This window comes from Solea solea, chromosome 19 (assembly GCF_958295425.1).
Source record: "Solea solea chromosome 19, fSolSol10.1, whole genome shotgun sequence".
NCBI classification, from domain to species: Eukaryota; Metazoa; Chordata; class Actinopteri; order Pleuronectiformes; family Soleidae; genus Solea; species Solea solea.
This window is the reverse complement of record NC_081152.1, coordinates 2,126,116-2,143,505: the sequence shown is the minus strand read 5'-3', so window position 1 is coordinate 2,143,505 and position 17,390 is coordinate 2,126,116. Positions and strand designations below refer to the sequence as shown.

At 41.3% G+C, this 17,390-nt stretch overlaps 2 protein-coding genes across 7 annotated transcripts in view; both read left to right on the top strand.

The window, feature by feature from the left end:
* The window catches only part of LOC131446167 (unconventional myosin-XVIIIb-like), a 44,931-nt gene extending 41,581 nt beyond the window's left edge, over positions 1-3,350 (top strand). The window contains exons 42-44 of the mRNA XM_058617229.1: positions 234-380; positions 1,013-1,989; positions 3,108-3,350. Coding sequence (XP_058473212.1) covers positions 234-380; positions 1,013-1,967 — 1,102 coding nt within the window. The 3' untranslated portion in view covers positions 1,968-1,989; positions 3,108-3,350. The remainder of the gene's footprint in view (positions 1-233; positions 381-1,012; positions 1,990-3,107) is intronic.
* A 10,456-nt stretch (positions 3,351-13,806) lies between these two features.
* LOC131446372 (seizure 6-like protein) overlaps positions 13,807-17,390 on the top strand; it is a 54,982-nt gene continuing 51,398 nt past the window's right edge. For all 6 annotated transcript variants that reach the window (XM_058617556.1, XM_058617555.1, XM_058617552.1 and 3 more), the window contains exon 1: positions 13,807-13,985. In XM_058617556.1, the coding sequence (XP_058473539.1) occupies positions 13,883-13,985 (103 nt within the window). In that variant the 5' untranslated portion in view covers positions 13,807-13,882. The remainder of the gene's footprint in view (positions 13,986-17,390) is intronic.

Genomic DNA, 17,390 nt, shown 5'->3' with positions numbered 1-17,390 from the left:
TTGTGTCCTCCAATTGGCTGCCATGTCTTCAGGAAGGGTGAGCCTCTCAGACAGGGTTCCTGTGACAGCAGCCTCATACAAACACACTTCCACGTGTCCCTTTACAAATAATAATCAAAAACGACTTCTGTGGAAAGCAGGAAAGTCTAATGAATCATTGCAGCTGTTGGAGAATGTTGCTCGCTATAAAGTTCTGTTCTAACTTTGTCTGATGAGCTACTTTGTTTCTGCAGTGACTCTGCGTCCAGTGTTGGAACCGAGGATGTTGGAGAGGGCATTCGTCACTGGTTGGGAGGTCCAAGGGGAGGTGCCCGGGGCGGTGGCTCTCCCTACAGCAGCCGCCACTCTCTTGCCGACACCATGAGCACCTACAGCTTCCGGTGAGACCAATATCCGGAGTAATGTAAATTTATAAAAGTAACTACGATATCAGCACGGCAAGTACCTGATACGCACCATCTTGTCCACACTGACCATCAAAAGAAAGTTGAAAGTGAAAATGACAATACATAAGGCACCAAAACAGATAAAAAGCCAGTAAATCCAAGGTTGGCCATTGGTGGTTGCACTTTAATGTTGACTGAGCAGCTTCCTGAATCTCTAAGGTTTGTGGGTAGAGATTAGCTCCTGACTATCTGTCTATCTAACACTAACACCTCTTGATCTCAACCGAGGAAACTATCGTTTTCCAGGATGATACACCGCTGATAATCCACAATATAAACGTTTAAAGGAGCTACAACAAATGGCCAATTCATCTTTCAGTTGATCAGAAGAGAATTTGTAAACAGTGAAGAAAAACTCTAGTTCTAGAATTTGCTGTCATGTAAATATTTAAGGACTGTTGGTAAAATAAAGAATCTAAATGACAGAATGAATCTAAATTAATGCACACAGCTCTAACAAATAATAAAAATGATTTCAGTCAGTAATAGTTTAGTTTCCCCCAAACAATTCATCAGAGCTACTAAGATGGACTTACATTGAAAGTGTCTCTTTTATCCTCCAAAAGTTCTTGTGTGGATCCTGTAGAAGAAGGTTCTGAGGCTGGAGGAGTTGGTTCCAGAGGTCTCGGCCGAGCCCCGTCCTCCTCCGCCCTTTCTGAACTGCTGGATGGACTTCGAAAGCGCAGAACTGGTCCTGAGAAAGGAGACGGAGCAGGCAGCACCATCTCCTTACCGATATATCAAACAACCGGAGCCGCCGCTCTAAGACGGAGAACTTCAGCCCTCTCACTCAGTCCAGATGATGTCCAGGAGCCCAGACCTGGACCCAGCATCCTCAAACCCCCGTCCCCTCTCCTGCCACGTGCTGCCAGCACTCGCTCCATCACCGACTCTCATACAGCTGTCGGTAACTCCACAGCTGCAGCCAAACTCTCTCGCTTCAACTCCAGTGATTCGCTCTGTTCCCTTCCCTCGTTGCCTCGCCTCTCCTCACTGGGTCCCTCTCTCTCCGCTCGCCATCCCCCTCCCTCCCTATCCATCCCAGAGGAGGACCCCGAGGAGCCCCGCCGCTCTGTGACGACCCCCATCAAGCGCTCCCCACAGCCACTGAGGCGGTGCATGCTGGAGAGTCTCGCAACAGAAGACGGCGGTGAAGCCTCTCTGGGTTCAGAACCCATGGTCTTCCAAAATCGACGTCTGACCGGGGATGACGACGACGCGCCGTCCGACATCTTGCCCGCCATCCGGAGAGCTCAGTCCACCAGCAGCCTGGCTGGGTCCGTCAGAGGTGGCAGGAGAACGCTGAGCGTCCACTTTGGAGAGCTGCCTCCCTCGACGCGCAGCAGGAAAGGCTCTGAAACCGAGTCCTCCAGCTCAGGTGGATCAGGAGGAAGCTCCCAGACCGGCTGGACTAGGCAACGGCTTCAGAGGCCAGAGGGAGAGAGACTGGAGGCAGAAGGGAGTGAGGGGGGAGATGTGGCATCAGTCATGAAGAGGTACCTGAAGAAGGAGATTGACTGAAGTCGATGAGCTCAGGTCTCAGGTGTGTATACACAGTGGTCTGTGTTAAGACCACGTCAGTATTCAATGGTTTCAAATTGTACACATTTGTTTTCATCATTATTGTTGTTGTTATTGTTGTTATTATTTCGCCTTTGTTTGTTTTTTGTGAACAGAAACGATGTGACATTATTTGTATATGTGCTCAGCCGTGGAAACAGGGACATTTTGCGTTAATTACAGATTATGGAAGTGTGATTTCTATATGATTTCTTCTAGATCACCTAGCACTCCTCAAACTGGTTTCGGGACAAATTCAGTCTGAAAGATTTTGACCTACTTGGGGAGCCAAGACAGTAGTTTGCATTTGCATCACATTTACATAGTCCAACCCCCTCCTGGTCTAAGCTGTCAGTGACATCTGATATCTGTTAGCCCACAGGACAGAAACTATTGAAGTAGTGTGAGCGATGGTTATCAGTAGCAGGTCTAGGGACCCCGAGGGTTCTATGAAGAGAAAGGAATGAATGTAGTTAATGTTAATGCACAAAAATAATAATAATAATTATTATTATTATTACCCTGTGTGACTTCGAATGAACACTAACGTCACGTAGATTAACAACGTTAATGAAAACTCACCCCATAAGGAGATAGAAGGTTAATAAGAGTTCAGAGTGCTTTCTTTTCATCACTGGCGTCATGTCGTCACCTCAGAAGTAACTACTGTGTGTGTTCGCCCTCAAGGTGTCCAATTATCCTCACGTCCTGCCACAGCTGTGAGTTGTGTTGAATGTAACGGACATTTGTTGATGTTTAACACACATAAAAAAGCTCAGTTTTCCAGTTAAGAACACAGCATCCAAATAATGTTACCCAAACACAAGCACGATAATAACATCAACAACAAAAGCCACCTAAATTAGAATGAGCATTGTTGTTCTTTGAGAGTCGATTCAGAAAGATTCATAATCATCTGTGCTGTTTTTAGTTCCAAGTCAACTTTCAGTGCAGTGATTTTGAAGTGCTTGATAAACTCAGGCCCATACCTGTATTATGTGGCGGCACATTCACACACAGCAATACCATCCCCGTCTCTCACGTCCTTCTTTTCTATTCTCACCATTCTCGCTTTGTTTGTTTTTTCCTCTCTCCTGTCAGAGTCTTTGTGTCCACATTTGACAGTGAGCTTCACAGGAAGACAGAGGGACAGAAGGACAATGTCAGGAGCTGCTGCAATCAAGACTGAAGGGAATACTTCAAGGATGTTTCCTTTGACTCCATGTCAACTTTAAATCCAGCTGAAAATACACATGTTCACTCCACATGCACTCAATCACCTGTATTGTCAGACAATCACTGTTAATGAAGAAAAATAATAATAAAAAAAGAACGTTTTGTGAATGTCTTTGACTTCTTTAATTCTTTGACACATTTTCTTCCCTAAAACAAACCAAATCTTCAGAAGTGGCACTGATGATTCATTTTACCACCACATTCTTTTTGTATTGCACTACAGTTTTAAATACATGTTAGTTAAGTAAGAAAATATACAGAATAATGAACAAGTAACATGTTTAAATATGTGTTTACAAAAATATTTTCAGCTGTGCTACTTTCACTTGCACTTTAGAAGCAGCGCTGCTGTAGACTAGTGTTGTCTTTCATATTAGTGTGTATCAGTACATCAGAGTATCTGGAACTGTTTCCCAGCCGGATTTCATCCTGCTCTGTATGATCTAGATTAATCAGAATTTGTTAACTTGTCGGACCTGTTCAAGCGAAACAGCTCAAAGCATCAAATCCTAGTATGTGCATCGCGTCTGCAGAGAGCTGGGAGTCTTAGAACTGCTTTATTGAGGTTAGTAACACACACACACACACACACATATTTTGATGATTATTCCATCTTTGTGGTCAATGTGAAGAGTCTTCATTATGCATGAGGTTTTCATCTATGTCATCTATGTAGGTAAAAACAGCCTTTTCTGCACTGAATCTCTGAATCTCACATGAGATTGAGATGCCAGGCTACTGAGAGCACTTTAAATGTCCTATGTCCTATTTCACAAAGTGAAAGAAAGACCCTGTGTCATCTATCCTCTCAACTGCTACACAAGTTAATGGGTTCTTCTGTGGGTTGTTCCCCCACTCCTAATTTTATGGAAATGAGTGTTGACTGTTTTTCTTTGTCTCGTCGGAAGAGCACGGACAAACATAACCTCTGTAGGCAGACGTAACAGGAAAGGACGGGATCTCACTGAGTGGAGTGAGCAGGTGGTTAATGACTGATGGTGGAGGTGGTGAGGGTTGTGCAACAGTGGCTCAGAGTGACACAAGTGCAAAGATATTTAAACAACAGCAACCACAGACTGATGGGCTTGAGCTATTTTGATAATCGAATAATCGGTTTGAAGCTTTTTTCATGATTAAAACAAGATTTCTGATTCTTTAAGCTTCTTAAATGTGAATATTTTCTTCATTTCTTTGCTCTGGAGAACAAAGAAATCATCACAAGTGAATCATTTTGGTTTGTGGACAAAACAAAACATTTCCAGGTTTGACGAACACCGATCAACATTTTTTAAGGTTTTCTGGGACACTGAACACCAAACAATTAATCGAGAAAATAAGATCCAAGAGCTTGGACCTTCCGCTTGCTCTGGTTCAGATGAACATGGGCCCTAATTGTGAAAAAAACTCTTTGACATGTGGGAACATAGGCACACTCCCCTACGTCCAAGACCACCACATAACTTTAGGCAGCATAGTTCTAACCTGTGCATCTTAGTGTGTTGTAATCGTCCATGGAGAGGGGAGGCACCTGTGTATTTAGCTAATCTGAAATCAAATTAAGTATAATAATATATTTCATTACTTTTGACATTGAACAAGGACAAAAATAAATAAAACAGGCCTATACAACAAATATGGATCCTTTGTACTCAACTAAACACTATTATTTACTATTATTGAATGACAGCATGCTTTTGTTTTGAAATGGGAACAGGGAGCAGAACGTGTTTGTAGTACATGCGACAGATATAGATGCTGAAACTGTGGGGGAAAGATTCTTTTCTCTGTCTATTTTTGCTGTGGCTTGTGCTAAAAACTGACAAGAGCTTTAATCTCAAAGGGAAGAAAAAAAAGCTCTATTGAGACACACCTGTGGCTGTACTGAAAGGAAACGCAGCACGCTCTGCGATACAGACACTTTCTCATGCATCCAATCTGGCCCCAATTCACAAATGTGATTGACTGAGTGTTGTTTCTGGAAGTCTAATGGTTAGATAAGCTGTGCCAGTTCAAATCAAAAATGCTCCAGCACTGTAGCTGACATCACGCAGCCACGGTAACGCTCTCTGGCAACAACGATGCCGTTCACGTCTGCAGACAAACAAAACATCATAGATTTCATTTCTCTTTTGCACAACAGGATGAAACGATTCAGTGTTCATTCACTCATTTACACTCAGAACTGCTGCCGTCAAGTGTGGCCACCTGCTGAGCATCTCTGCTCGACAAAGTGTTTGATGCAGGATTATCAGGCAACTCCCCTCACTGAGCTTTGGCTCCTTTTATACCAGAACATGTCTTGGTGATAGAGCAGCAGTGGGACACTGGGTCATCTTCATACCTCCCCCTGAACCTTGTTTTATCCATGCAGCATCGGTTATTGTAATAACATGTAATAACATCCATTATTACAAGCCTGTACGTCTACTTGCCTTAAGTCAGCACATACAGCCACACACGCATCAACTCTGAATCAAATCAATCAAAAAACAATATTTTGCCAATATTTCAAAGACCCCGCCCCCAAAATCTCACAAATCATGTTTCCAGGGGAGCTCATGTCTCTGGCTCCCCCGTAGTTTGCACCATGGTCATCCCCACAACAAGCATACACACACTGGCATAAACAGTAGGGCTTAGAAATAAGCATCTATAGGGTCGTCACGTCCTTTTCTGCTCTTTCCTTTATTTAGAGCCCATAACTCTGAGGAACCTGTGTGTGGATGCTCCAGCTGAGCGTCTACAGCTTCAAATCTCTATCAAAACAACGACTCCCGACTTTGTAGAGCGCAATTTGGGAAATTTTTTTTCTACTTTAACTCGTGCATCAATCTCCGCTCGTCGACCCACTTCAACACCTCCAAATGAAGTGATGAATTCATCATGTTTACTCTCGTCTTGACCTAATTATCTTGAGTGGCTCCTCTGGAGTGCAGACCCCCCGAGAATGTGAGATTCACATTGATTCAAAGCAAACACAAGAGTTTGATTTAATCTCAGAGTTGTGATTGCTCTGTTGTAGGCCAGATGTCACATTAACGATCACGTTCACACGTTCATATACTCCAGGAGGCTCCACTGCGATTTCCAGACACTTGAAGGACTCATTGTACACTCATTTTACCCTTTTCCCTGCAGGTACATTTATTTTTGGCCAGTTTCTCACTTTCTCGCCTTTCAGCTCAAGTGAAATGGAAGAAATAATTATGCTCCGTGGCTTCTTGTCACCTTTTTAAAATGATTTTTATTATATTTTTTAAATTATAGCACAACTGGCAACATTTCTCCTCCTTATTTTATTACACTAGATCATAAAAACCAAACCCAAACATGCTATGGGACATCTCATTTGAGTAGCCCACAAATTTAGGAGTGCACTTAGATTAATATGAGGCACAAACACCAACAGGTTCTTTGCAAAAACATTATATAAATGAACAATATATTGTATTGACAGCTCAAATGCTTCACCTTGTTTTAAATAAAACTAAACAAAAGTGTAGTGTAATGACACACTGGCCACATTTCCAATAAACCCAACTCAGTGAAGAAAATTGAAGTTTGAAAATAAAGCGTTAGAAGGCAAAGTACTATGATTTTTCATCTTAGTGATTTTCTGGGATATTTTGTGTTTTATTGATGAGGCAAAAAATAAGTCATATGCATCAGTCTGTTAGTGTTTGCTGTAACGTGGTGTGATTGTATTATGTGAACAGGATCTGTGTAAATGTGTCGATTGATGATCAAATAATGTTGAAACGTACACATGAGTATAAGTAAGTGGACTCTGCAGACGTCACATCACTACGGGAGAAGACACTTAATGTGCTGCACATAGATGTGCTATGTCATCATTTATGGGTTTTCTTTGGGTTCCTCAGTTTCCTCCCACAGACCAAAAACATGCAGATGTGGGGATTAGGTCAATTGGTAAATCTAAATGTATGGATTCATAATAGTAAAAGAAATATGCAGGAAAAACAAACCCTCAATGATACATAAGGTTATTTTGATGAGTGCAGTTGTGGAGGTCACTGACATATGGGTCATACCATGTGAAAACCACTTCCAACGAACGCATTTCCGTGTAATCTGAAGGTGTCGATGTAGAATTTGCCGTTATATCTTTATTTTAAAGCTGACTCGTGTGAGCATGCATGTAATCTTTAGATATTAAAGCCACGAACACTGAGCACTGAGCATTAGGACTTGGAGAACATCTGCATGTAACAGGGTTGTTATGATAAAGCCTTTGAATTACACCAACATCCCTTTTTGTGTTTGTATTAATATGTTCTGTAACGTCATCTCCATTCTGTATTGTAGCGCAGTCTTTGCGCGCGTGTGTGTGGCCGTGATAGGACCGTGACGTCATCGCGTACGTACGTGCGTCGTTTCAACATGGCTGAAGGTAAGTGTTTTTCCCGCTGCTCAGTGCGCTAAGTTTTGTAAAGTGTCTCATTTTGTTGTAAACACCTTTAAACTGTCATAATTATTATAAAACTAAACTATAAGTTTGCTGAGTCGCGGGGTGAGCATTGTGTGCGTGTGAGAGTTTGGGTCGGCAAGGAACGTGAATGTGAGAGCTATTAGCTTCAAACTAGCCGCTAACGCTAGCCGCGCGCGCGCGCGCTCGTACGTATGTGTGCACGCGGATGAGAGATTTTTTTTTTTTTTTTTTAAATGATGACGAATGACTGCATGTTTTTTTGTGTAATAATACAGGCATGGAGATGCACTTTCATTATAATGAATGTGTTTAATGGATTGTTTTATTAAAATGTGAGTGAGTTAAGAGCTAAAAAAAACCTCATATTAATGTGTGTAATATCATTTTAATTGATTAATTAGCCAGAATCGTGTCAACATGGCTGGAGGTGGAATCTGATCACAGATGGCAGCAGATGAATGACTGCATGTTTTTTTGTGTAATAATACAGACTGAGAAACCCAAGAATTGCACCGTGGTCTTCATTTCAATGAACACAAGGCAGAGAAAATGTAAGAGCGGTTCCATGCACGTGAGTGATTCCACATCAGTCAGAGATCTTTCCCTGTGATTACATCTCTGCTGCCACCACACTTCTTCTTCTTTTTATCTGCTGCTCACTGTTGCATCATTGTTTGATTTATATGAGCACTGATCCACTCATCTGCTGCTTCACTCAGATATTGACTCCTGCGATTGAGGATACTGTCAGCAGTCCAACCAGTTTGAGATAAATCCTCTTCTGTTGAATGAAGGAGGGCAAATAAAATTCAAATTGAGCAGTTAATAATTGATGCATCCTCCACAGTATATGATCACAGATCAGCGAGCTGTTGCTTGTATAAAGTACACTCGTGTTGGCCATGGAATTTAGAATCAGATTTATTTGCACACAGCAATTAGTGATCGTAAATCCGACCTTTGCATTTAATCCATCCTTTTTACACAGCAGTAGTGAACAGACACTCTGTAGTGTGTTATCTAACTGCCACAGGCGGCTTGTTAGGAACTGTAGAGGATCTCCAAACACCGCAGGGCAGCTTATATAGGCACAGGCACACTGAAAAGCATCTGAATTGTAATACTGTATTCTACTAAAGTGTGGTTGAATTAAATATAACACATGTTCTGTGCTGCCTGTGCTGCCTGTGCTGTGTGCAGCCCCTGCTTTATGTCCACTCTTTGACCAACAACGGTCCTCTACTCCACGACATCCTGGAGGACCGTACGTGGGACTTTCTAAACCTAACTGAGACGTGGCAATCTGCAGTTAAATGAAAGTATGCCACCTGGGTTTGTTTACACCTGCAGATGTCACGCCAAAGGCAGCGGTGGGGGTGTTACGATACTCCACATGCCAATGTGTCCTTGTGTGTGAATGGGTGTGAACGATGTGCTGCACAGTGTGAATAGGTGAATGGCAAAACTGTAGTGTAAAGCAGCATCGGATGGTCATCAAGACTAGAAAAGAATGCAAACAGGAAGAAGAACGAAGAAAAGAGTTTTATTCACCACACAAAAGTTGATCTCTAATGTTTTAAAAAATAAAATGTCTAAAATGTTATCCACTGATTAGTGGATTCCTATTTGCTCTTTTCTGAAGTTTAATTATAGGATCTAGGTTTGTTTTATACCTGTTTCCCCAAATTTGGACACAGTATGACATATAGGGCATTACAAGTGAACAATATAATATCCTATGGCAGTTTTTATTCAGTAAATGCTTTGTTTTATAAAGAATAGCAATAGATGGGGACAGTTTACGTTTAATGTGTTCTGTGTCTGGTTTCCAACAAAGTCTGTGGTCTATAATGACTCCCAAAAACTTTGTTTCATAAACTCCTTCAATTTCAACATCCCTTAAATTCAACTTTATGTCAAAATTGGTCCTAGTGCCACCAACAATCATCCATTATGTTTTGCATTCATTTAATGATCACATGGTGTAGTCAAACCAAATTTCCAATTATATAACTAATCTTCTACTGATGAAATTAACTGCTTTATGTTACGGCCAGAACAAAATAAATCAGTATCATCCACAAACTTCACAAACTCTGATCCTGTGCACATGTCATTTAAATAAAGAATAAATAACTTAGGTCCTGATGCTGAACCCTGTGGCTCTCCACAGGTTACTCTTCTCAAACATGATTTAATATCATTCTTTTGGACATATTGAAATCTGTTATTTAAATAACTTTTTAACCAATGTTCACATTTCTTTAGACGTAATGAGTGAACAATTGTATCAAATATTTTATGTAAATTAAACACACCTACTGTAAACTTTGCTATCGCTATAATGTATTTTAAGTGTTAATTTATTAATAAAATTGAAAATAAAAGAATCAAATTGCATTGTGAATTTAAAAACAATCAATGGTTCAGCCCCACTGTTCTGCATTGCTGTGAGTGTCTGAACACAAACTGACGATTTAAGCTCTTATGAGCACAAACATTCATCAGCATCATTTTCTCATTTACACTGATAAACGATGGAACGATTCTTCTTTTTCAACTGAGGTTGGTTTATCTTTCCTCCTTCATCCACCTCTGTATTCGCTGCTCTCCTTTGTTTTTCCCCCTTTAAACAGCACTTTTCTAACATGGCTCACGGTTGAGTGTGACCTCTGCACCTCAGCTGTGCCGTGTGAAGTAGAGATGCAGCAACGTGCAGCGGGTTGTCACTGAGCCCGGCGCGCTGCGGACGCTTATCTCCCCTCGCATTTATCTGGGAAGAAACCACCACTGACGGCAGGAAAGAAAAGAGATAAAAGAGATGAGATTGTGGGTAAAGATGGAATGGGGGGATTAGACAGAGGGACACTGAGGCAGGATGAGGACTGATGACAGCGAGCGTGGTAGGGGGTGGATGGTGTTGCTGATCTCTCACAGAAATAATGATGACTCTTCTTCCTCATTTTATTCTTCGGTTGATGATGGAAGAGACGGCGAGCAGCCATGTTGGCCGACAACCACTCAGCTAGCACGCCATGCTGCCTGTCTCAGCAGAGGAAAGCAGTTCATTCATGTGGATGATGCTCCCGTGCTGAGTCTCGGGATAATACAAGGAAGATGTCATGTCATCACTTATTACAGAGATAATATTAATAATAATAATAATAATAATGATGTGTTTAGTGGCTTTACTTGCTGTAAAACCACTCTCACCCTCCGTCAGTAGTCTTATGTAAGTCACTTTGGATAAAAGCGTCTTTTAAACGCTTAAAAGTAAATGCAAATTCAACTCTGCTAAACATATTCAGTCTTTGTCTATGAACAGCTTTGTGTTTGTCTGAATTTGTGGGGAAATGAACTTGTTTCTTTCAGCTCTTTCCTCCTCGTTCCTGCCACACAGATGCCCGGGTGATGCCGGGGTAAATGGGCGTTCATGTCAGCTGCGTTACCGTGAGCAGACTTGACTCGTTGTTAAACAATACTTGTTTTATTGATGAGATTCGCTCTGTCGCTGCCACAGTTGAAGCTAATGGAGCCGCAGCAGCAGAACAGCAGATTTAACAGATGACAGTCCCTGGAACGCCTGATTCTCTCCTCCACTCGTCGTTCTCCGCTGACACCAACACTAGATTGTTTGGCTTCAGTTTGGTTTCAGTTAGTTGGGCAGCGAGTGAAAGAGAAGTCACGTATAAACACAGTTGCACAATCCAGGAATAACAGAAATACAAACATTTTCACATTCAAATTTCTGCAACCAGTGGTGCTGCCCCCTGGTGTTTTATTTTTTAGCCCTCTGGACACAGGAGACCAACAAAGCTAGAGCTGCAACTAACGATTATTTTCATAATCGATTCATCTGTGGATTATTTCCTGCCTACGCCGCTGGCTGGAGCTCAGTGTCAGATACCGGTACCGGAGCCTGCCCTCCTTTTATCCCAAATCAGGAAATGGGGTGAAGTTTGCCTCAGAAGAGGAAGAGGAGATTTATTTACCTCTTAAAGGGAAAACAAATCTTGCAGTTGAGTAGTAAGACGCAGCCGCTGAGGTCGGAGTTTACTGACATGTGTCTCTGTTACTTCTTTCCTTCTGGTTTCTTGTCCATGTCTCTGTCTCACTGCAGAGCTTGTTTTTAGAACCATATCACTGAATCATTAATGACCGTGTGTCATGAATTATACACAAGCTTAGATAGATAGATAGATAGAGTTAAACCAACAGTGGTTTAATGCAGCGTACACTGTATTGTAAATGATGTTAAAGTACATTATACGTAGATAAAGACCTGCAGTGGTCAGCATTTATCAGTGAGTCTGAGGCATGTTCAGTTTCAGTAAAGCCACAGTTTGCAGTAGATTGCTACAGTGAAATACAACTACTTAGAGAGATTACCAACTCGGGATGAGATGGATCGTAAGTCAACCCCCCCCCCCCCCCCCCCCCCCCCACATCCCACCCTCCTCCAGCATTCAGGATAAGGATAACGCATCATCCATCCAGTAAATCTGCACCACATGAGACAATATTATTCTCTCTCTCTCTTATATAAGTGTACCCTGATCTCACAACAGTCACCCTGAGACTCCCTCTCTCCGTCTCTCTGTGTCTCTGTGTCTCTGTCTCTGCAAAGTTATTATACCTAGTGGCCTTTCAAAGAACTTTGGTAGCCTGAGGCGAAAGGGACCTGAGGTGACCCTGCACAGAACTAACTCTGTCTCATTCTCTGTCTCATTCTCTGTCTTCTTTTCTGCCTCCTGCCATTGTTTGACTCCTTGAATTAAAAGAATATGTCAAGGTTCATACTTATAGGGGAATATACTGTAAAACAACAAGTAAATAAAAGCCTTTCATCAATTTTAAACAACATTGTCCATTCAGTAGTTTATATATATACGTATATACATGTATATGTATATATATATATATATTATATATACCTCAACAGCCTGGCTCGACTAGACAGGAAGAGAGCGAGAGATTATTATAATTTATTAAGTGGTAAATTGAAAACTTAATTAAAAAACTACATTAAAAATAAAAAATACTTGGAAACACTATAATGTGGGACTATCCCACTAATGCTTGGAGCTGTTCCATCTTATTTCATCGGGTATTCAGTATCTTAAAGTTGCACGGAAATCATACATTAATTATTATACAGCGATTATACAACACAGGGGTCCTTTTTATGGACAGTACATTTGATGTTTGCTAATGTAGCCCCAGAAATACTACAAATTGTACCTATAACATTAACATTAACAAAATAATTGTATAAAGTTAACTAGTAGAATTAAACACATCATAAAAAGGTGTGTTTTATTTTACAAGATACTGATTATATATTATTTTTATTGTTAAGCATGATGGTGTTTATTTTAGAAGTTTTTAAAAAGCCAACGTTTAAGTTCCTCTGAGTTTTGTTTTGAGCTGCACAATATGACTGTTGCACTGAACCAAGGACAACATAAAAACATGTCTTTTATTTCACAACAATAACTAATAAAACAAGAGATTACATAAAAACATGTCTTTTATTTCACAAGAATAACTAATAAAACAAGAGATTACATAAAACATGGATTTTACTTTCTATGGTAACGTACGTAAACGTGTATTTAGTTTTCTAAGAAGAACTTGCTTTGAGTTGAAGAGTTGGGAATCCGAGTTCAGGGGCGTGACCTTGGAATTCTGAGTTCTGAGTACATGTGAAGCCAGGTTTGTGTGTGTGTGTGTGTGTGTGTGTGTGTGGGGGGGGGTCTCATTGTAGGAATCATGCAATTGCCTTTCCATTGCAACGCCCCTGTAAATGTTATCATTATCATAAAGGTCAGGTTGTATGTGGAGGGAGTGGGTGGGAGCGAGTAAGTGTGTGTGTGTGAGAGAGTGAGAGAGAGAGAGAGAGAGAGCAAATGAGTCCGCGGAGGAGAGAAGGAGGACAGCGCGGAGTCAGAGGCAGGAGCTGCGCGTTACACTCAGTCAGGAGGAGGATGTCGCTCTCACGTGCGCACCGAGATCTCTAAACCGCAACCACGACGTTTACCGCGCTCCACGAGACTCACTGACTGACTGACCACAGATCAGCCTCACTCTCTCACTCTCACTCACCCACACACACACACAAACACAAACACACTCTCGCGCGCGCCAGGAGCTGCGGTTCTCTCTCCCCGGTGGACCCGCTACTCTCGTCATGCCACCGGCCGCCTGCTCGGTCATCGTGCCCGCGGTGCTGTGGATGTGGCTGCTGTGGAGCAGCAGAGTGTCAGCAGCAGCAGCAGCATCATCAGCAGCAGGTACAGTGACTGACTGTGCCATGGTCAAACAAGTGTGATAATGTCGTCATGTATGTAACCTTCAGCTGTTTACACTCTCGTCTCTGCTGTTGTTTGTGTGTGTGTGTCAACACAATAACAGCAACGTGACTTCAGGTGTGTGTTGTTAAAATGTGCTGCAAAACAACACACACACACACAGAGAGTCTTTGAAGTCAGGTTATTTACTGTTCTAGCTCCTCTTCTCAGGACTCTACACTTGACTTCCATTCATCTATTAAAATATAAAACCATAACCATAACCAGTTAATAACACCTAACCCTGACTTTAACCTGACCACCATTAACCATAACCAGCTCCTCCAGAGAGGAGGTTCTGCTTAAATTAGGACAAGGTGTTTGGTCTCCAAAAAACGTCCTCAATTGGTAACAAATTCAAGTGTATAGACACATGCAGGAGCACACGCCATACACTGTGCATGTGGAACGGAGCCCACCCGTGATGCGTGGGAGAATCTCCATCAGCAGAGAGAGAGAGAGAGAGATCACTGTCAGCAGTCTCTGCAGTTAGACTGTTTCACATGCGTGGGAGACGGGGGGGCGGGGCGGGGGGGTTCTTCTATCGTTGGAGCATCATAAAGTTGACATTGGAAACATGCATCCATGGAGCCATAGAGTGTTTATAGAGTGGGATTAGAATAGGTGTTTCTGATACTGTGACAGAGTCAGCTGCACACTGACGGTGTGAGTGGTCGTTTAGACTGGTTACATACACTATACTGAAAATAAAGGTGCTTTTCCTGCATTAATGTGTCGTTAAACGGTAAAGGACATTTTCATGAAAACAGTTTTTCATTCACGTGAGAATCTTCAACATGTGGGTTAGGGGCTATCCCACTTTAAAATCCTGCAGTCAATTCAAAAAATACAATGTCACGATTAAAGATTTTCTTAGTGCGATTATTGTCAGAGAATGAATCGCGATATTCCGATTATCGCGATTATTATGCGTTCATTGATTTCACAACACTATGAATGTGTAAAATCACATGAACACTGCTTATAGGTCTAAAGGTTTTATTTATTTATATCTTTTAAAGCCAACATAACAAAATAATGTAGAAAATACACTTAACTATTATATAGCAACAATTATTCATCCCCCAGAGGAAATGTTTGAATGATTTAAGTCATCAATTGTCATCTATACTAAATGTTTAAGTTTATTTTAATCGTTTTAATAATGTATCTATTTGTATGTGGCCAGATATAAAACATATCTATTATTACAATGACACAAATACATTTGTAATAAATGAAACAGACTCACATTACGTATAACGTAACGTTAAGTGAACGCCGTTTAACACGTCATGTTCCACTGAGTCGAACATGTGTTGTACACAATTAATTACAAATGATATAATCTTTTCTGACGGTATTGAGGAAATGTTACGATGAATATACCGTAGCGTTTAATACCGCGATTAAATGTGAAATATAGTAATCGTGACATCCTGACCTAGAAGCCCATCAGACCACTGAAGTAATTACCATGTGGTCCAGCAGGGGGTCTGAGTGCTGCTGACCTATTTTACATCTTTTTTAAAAACCTTCTTGATGATTTCAGACAAATTGAATGAAATGAAAGCAACGTTTATGAAGGCACTCAGCTGTTATCAGGGGCCCCCTCCTCTCAGCGTTGGGCCCTAGACAGTGGTGTAACGCCCCTGTAGTCACTGCTGCTGACAGTGATGATGATGCTGCTGCTGTTGATGTTGATGAAGAGTCCTTTCTTGCCACTTTCTCGTGGAACTCCCACACAGACAATGTTGTAGATGAACGTGGACATGACAAATGATTTGTTTTTTGAACAGAATGTCTGTGCTGCTGCTGCTGCTGCTGCTGCTGCTGCTGTTGTTGTTGTTGTTGTTGTTGTTGTTGTGGGTTGATCACTGTCATATATCGATGTGGCTAGTTTTTGTTTTCCAAGCACAAGCAACTGGTCCAACAATATTCTGGTCTACATCAAGACACACGATACAAAACTCAATCCAACTTTATTTACATATGGGAGAACCTTTCATAAAATGATTCATAAAATCTAAACCCAAACACATAAGATGAACAATTATCAAACATGAAACATGAAACATGAAATGAGAAAGTGAGGAAACGCTAATATGGATCATTCATTAATTTATTCAGTCAGCCATGAGGAAAAACACTGGAGACTGGAATAAAAGAAAAAATAAATCAAATAAAAATAAAGCAAATAAAAGTGAAATTGATATTCAATGAATAAATAGACAAATATTAACAATATTGCAAACAATTTAAAATAAGTTAAAAATAAGCCTGAAAAACCAAGTTCCCCTTCATCTCTGTTTCAGTGCTTTTGTGTGGCACTGAGGACAGCGGCTCAGTCTTGTGTCGCTGTCCACAGCTCAGTGCTGAAGCAGACAAAGACAGACGCCTTGGCAGTAAGCCTAACTTCATTTATCTCTTTTGAACGTTCAATACACAAAAAGACAGAAATGGAATTATATCTTTGGACTTGCCTTGCTGGAGTGAGGGGGTGGTTACTACGGGAGGAGTTGATGGGGAGAGGGCGCCCGAGCTGGATGGTAACTCGTCAGTCGTGATGTTACTCAAAACGGCAGGAGTTTCCTCCTCCTGCTCTTTGCAGCGGTTCTTTGTGAATTTAAATGAAAACAAGCTGCTTTGCTATGTTTATGTTGACGTTTCATGTTAGCTAATAGCTACGGGTGGTTGTCTATTGTGTAAAATGTTAATAAAGTAAAATATTATCAACTTTGAGATGTAATAAAAGCATACTTTTCTACGCCCAGAGCAAACTACTGTCGACTTGATCATAAAAACTGCATTGTTACAGGAGGAAAACCTCTTAATAAAGGTCTTTTAATAAAGTGAGAATTACGGCTGGTTGTAGAGCTGCACGAAAACGAGTGCTCCCACAGACCCACTTCCGTTATTGAATATGCTGGTGTTTTCGCTTCTGCTTGTGTTTTAGTTTGTGTTTTTCAATCTGCAGCGTTTGTGAACATGCAGCTCATTTCTCCTTCTGCGTGTGTTTTGGGGTTTGTATGTGTTTTTACTTCTGCGTGTGTTTTGGGATTTTTGTGTGTGTTTTTGCTTCTGCGTGTGTTTTGGGGTTTGTGTGTGTTTCTGCTTCTGCGTGTGTTTTGGGGTTTGTGTGTGTTTTCTCTTCTGCTTGTGTTTTTGAATCTGCAGCGTTTGTGAAAATGCAGCTCATTTCTCCTCCTGCATGTGTTTTGGGTCGTTTCAGTGTGTTTGAGCAATGATGTCTTGTGTGAAGATATGTGGTGATGCTCAAAGATGGTGGGCACTTTAAACAAACAAATTGAGCACAGAATATCCATGTAATTGGTGCAGTTGCTTCTC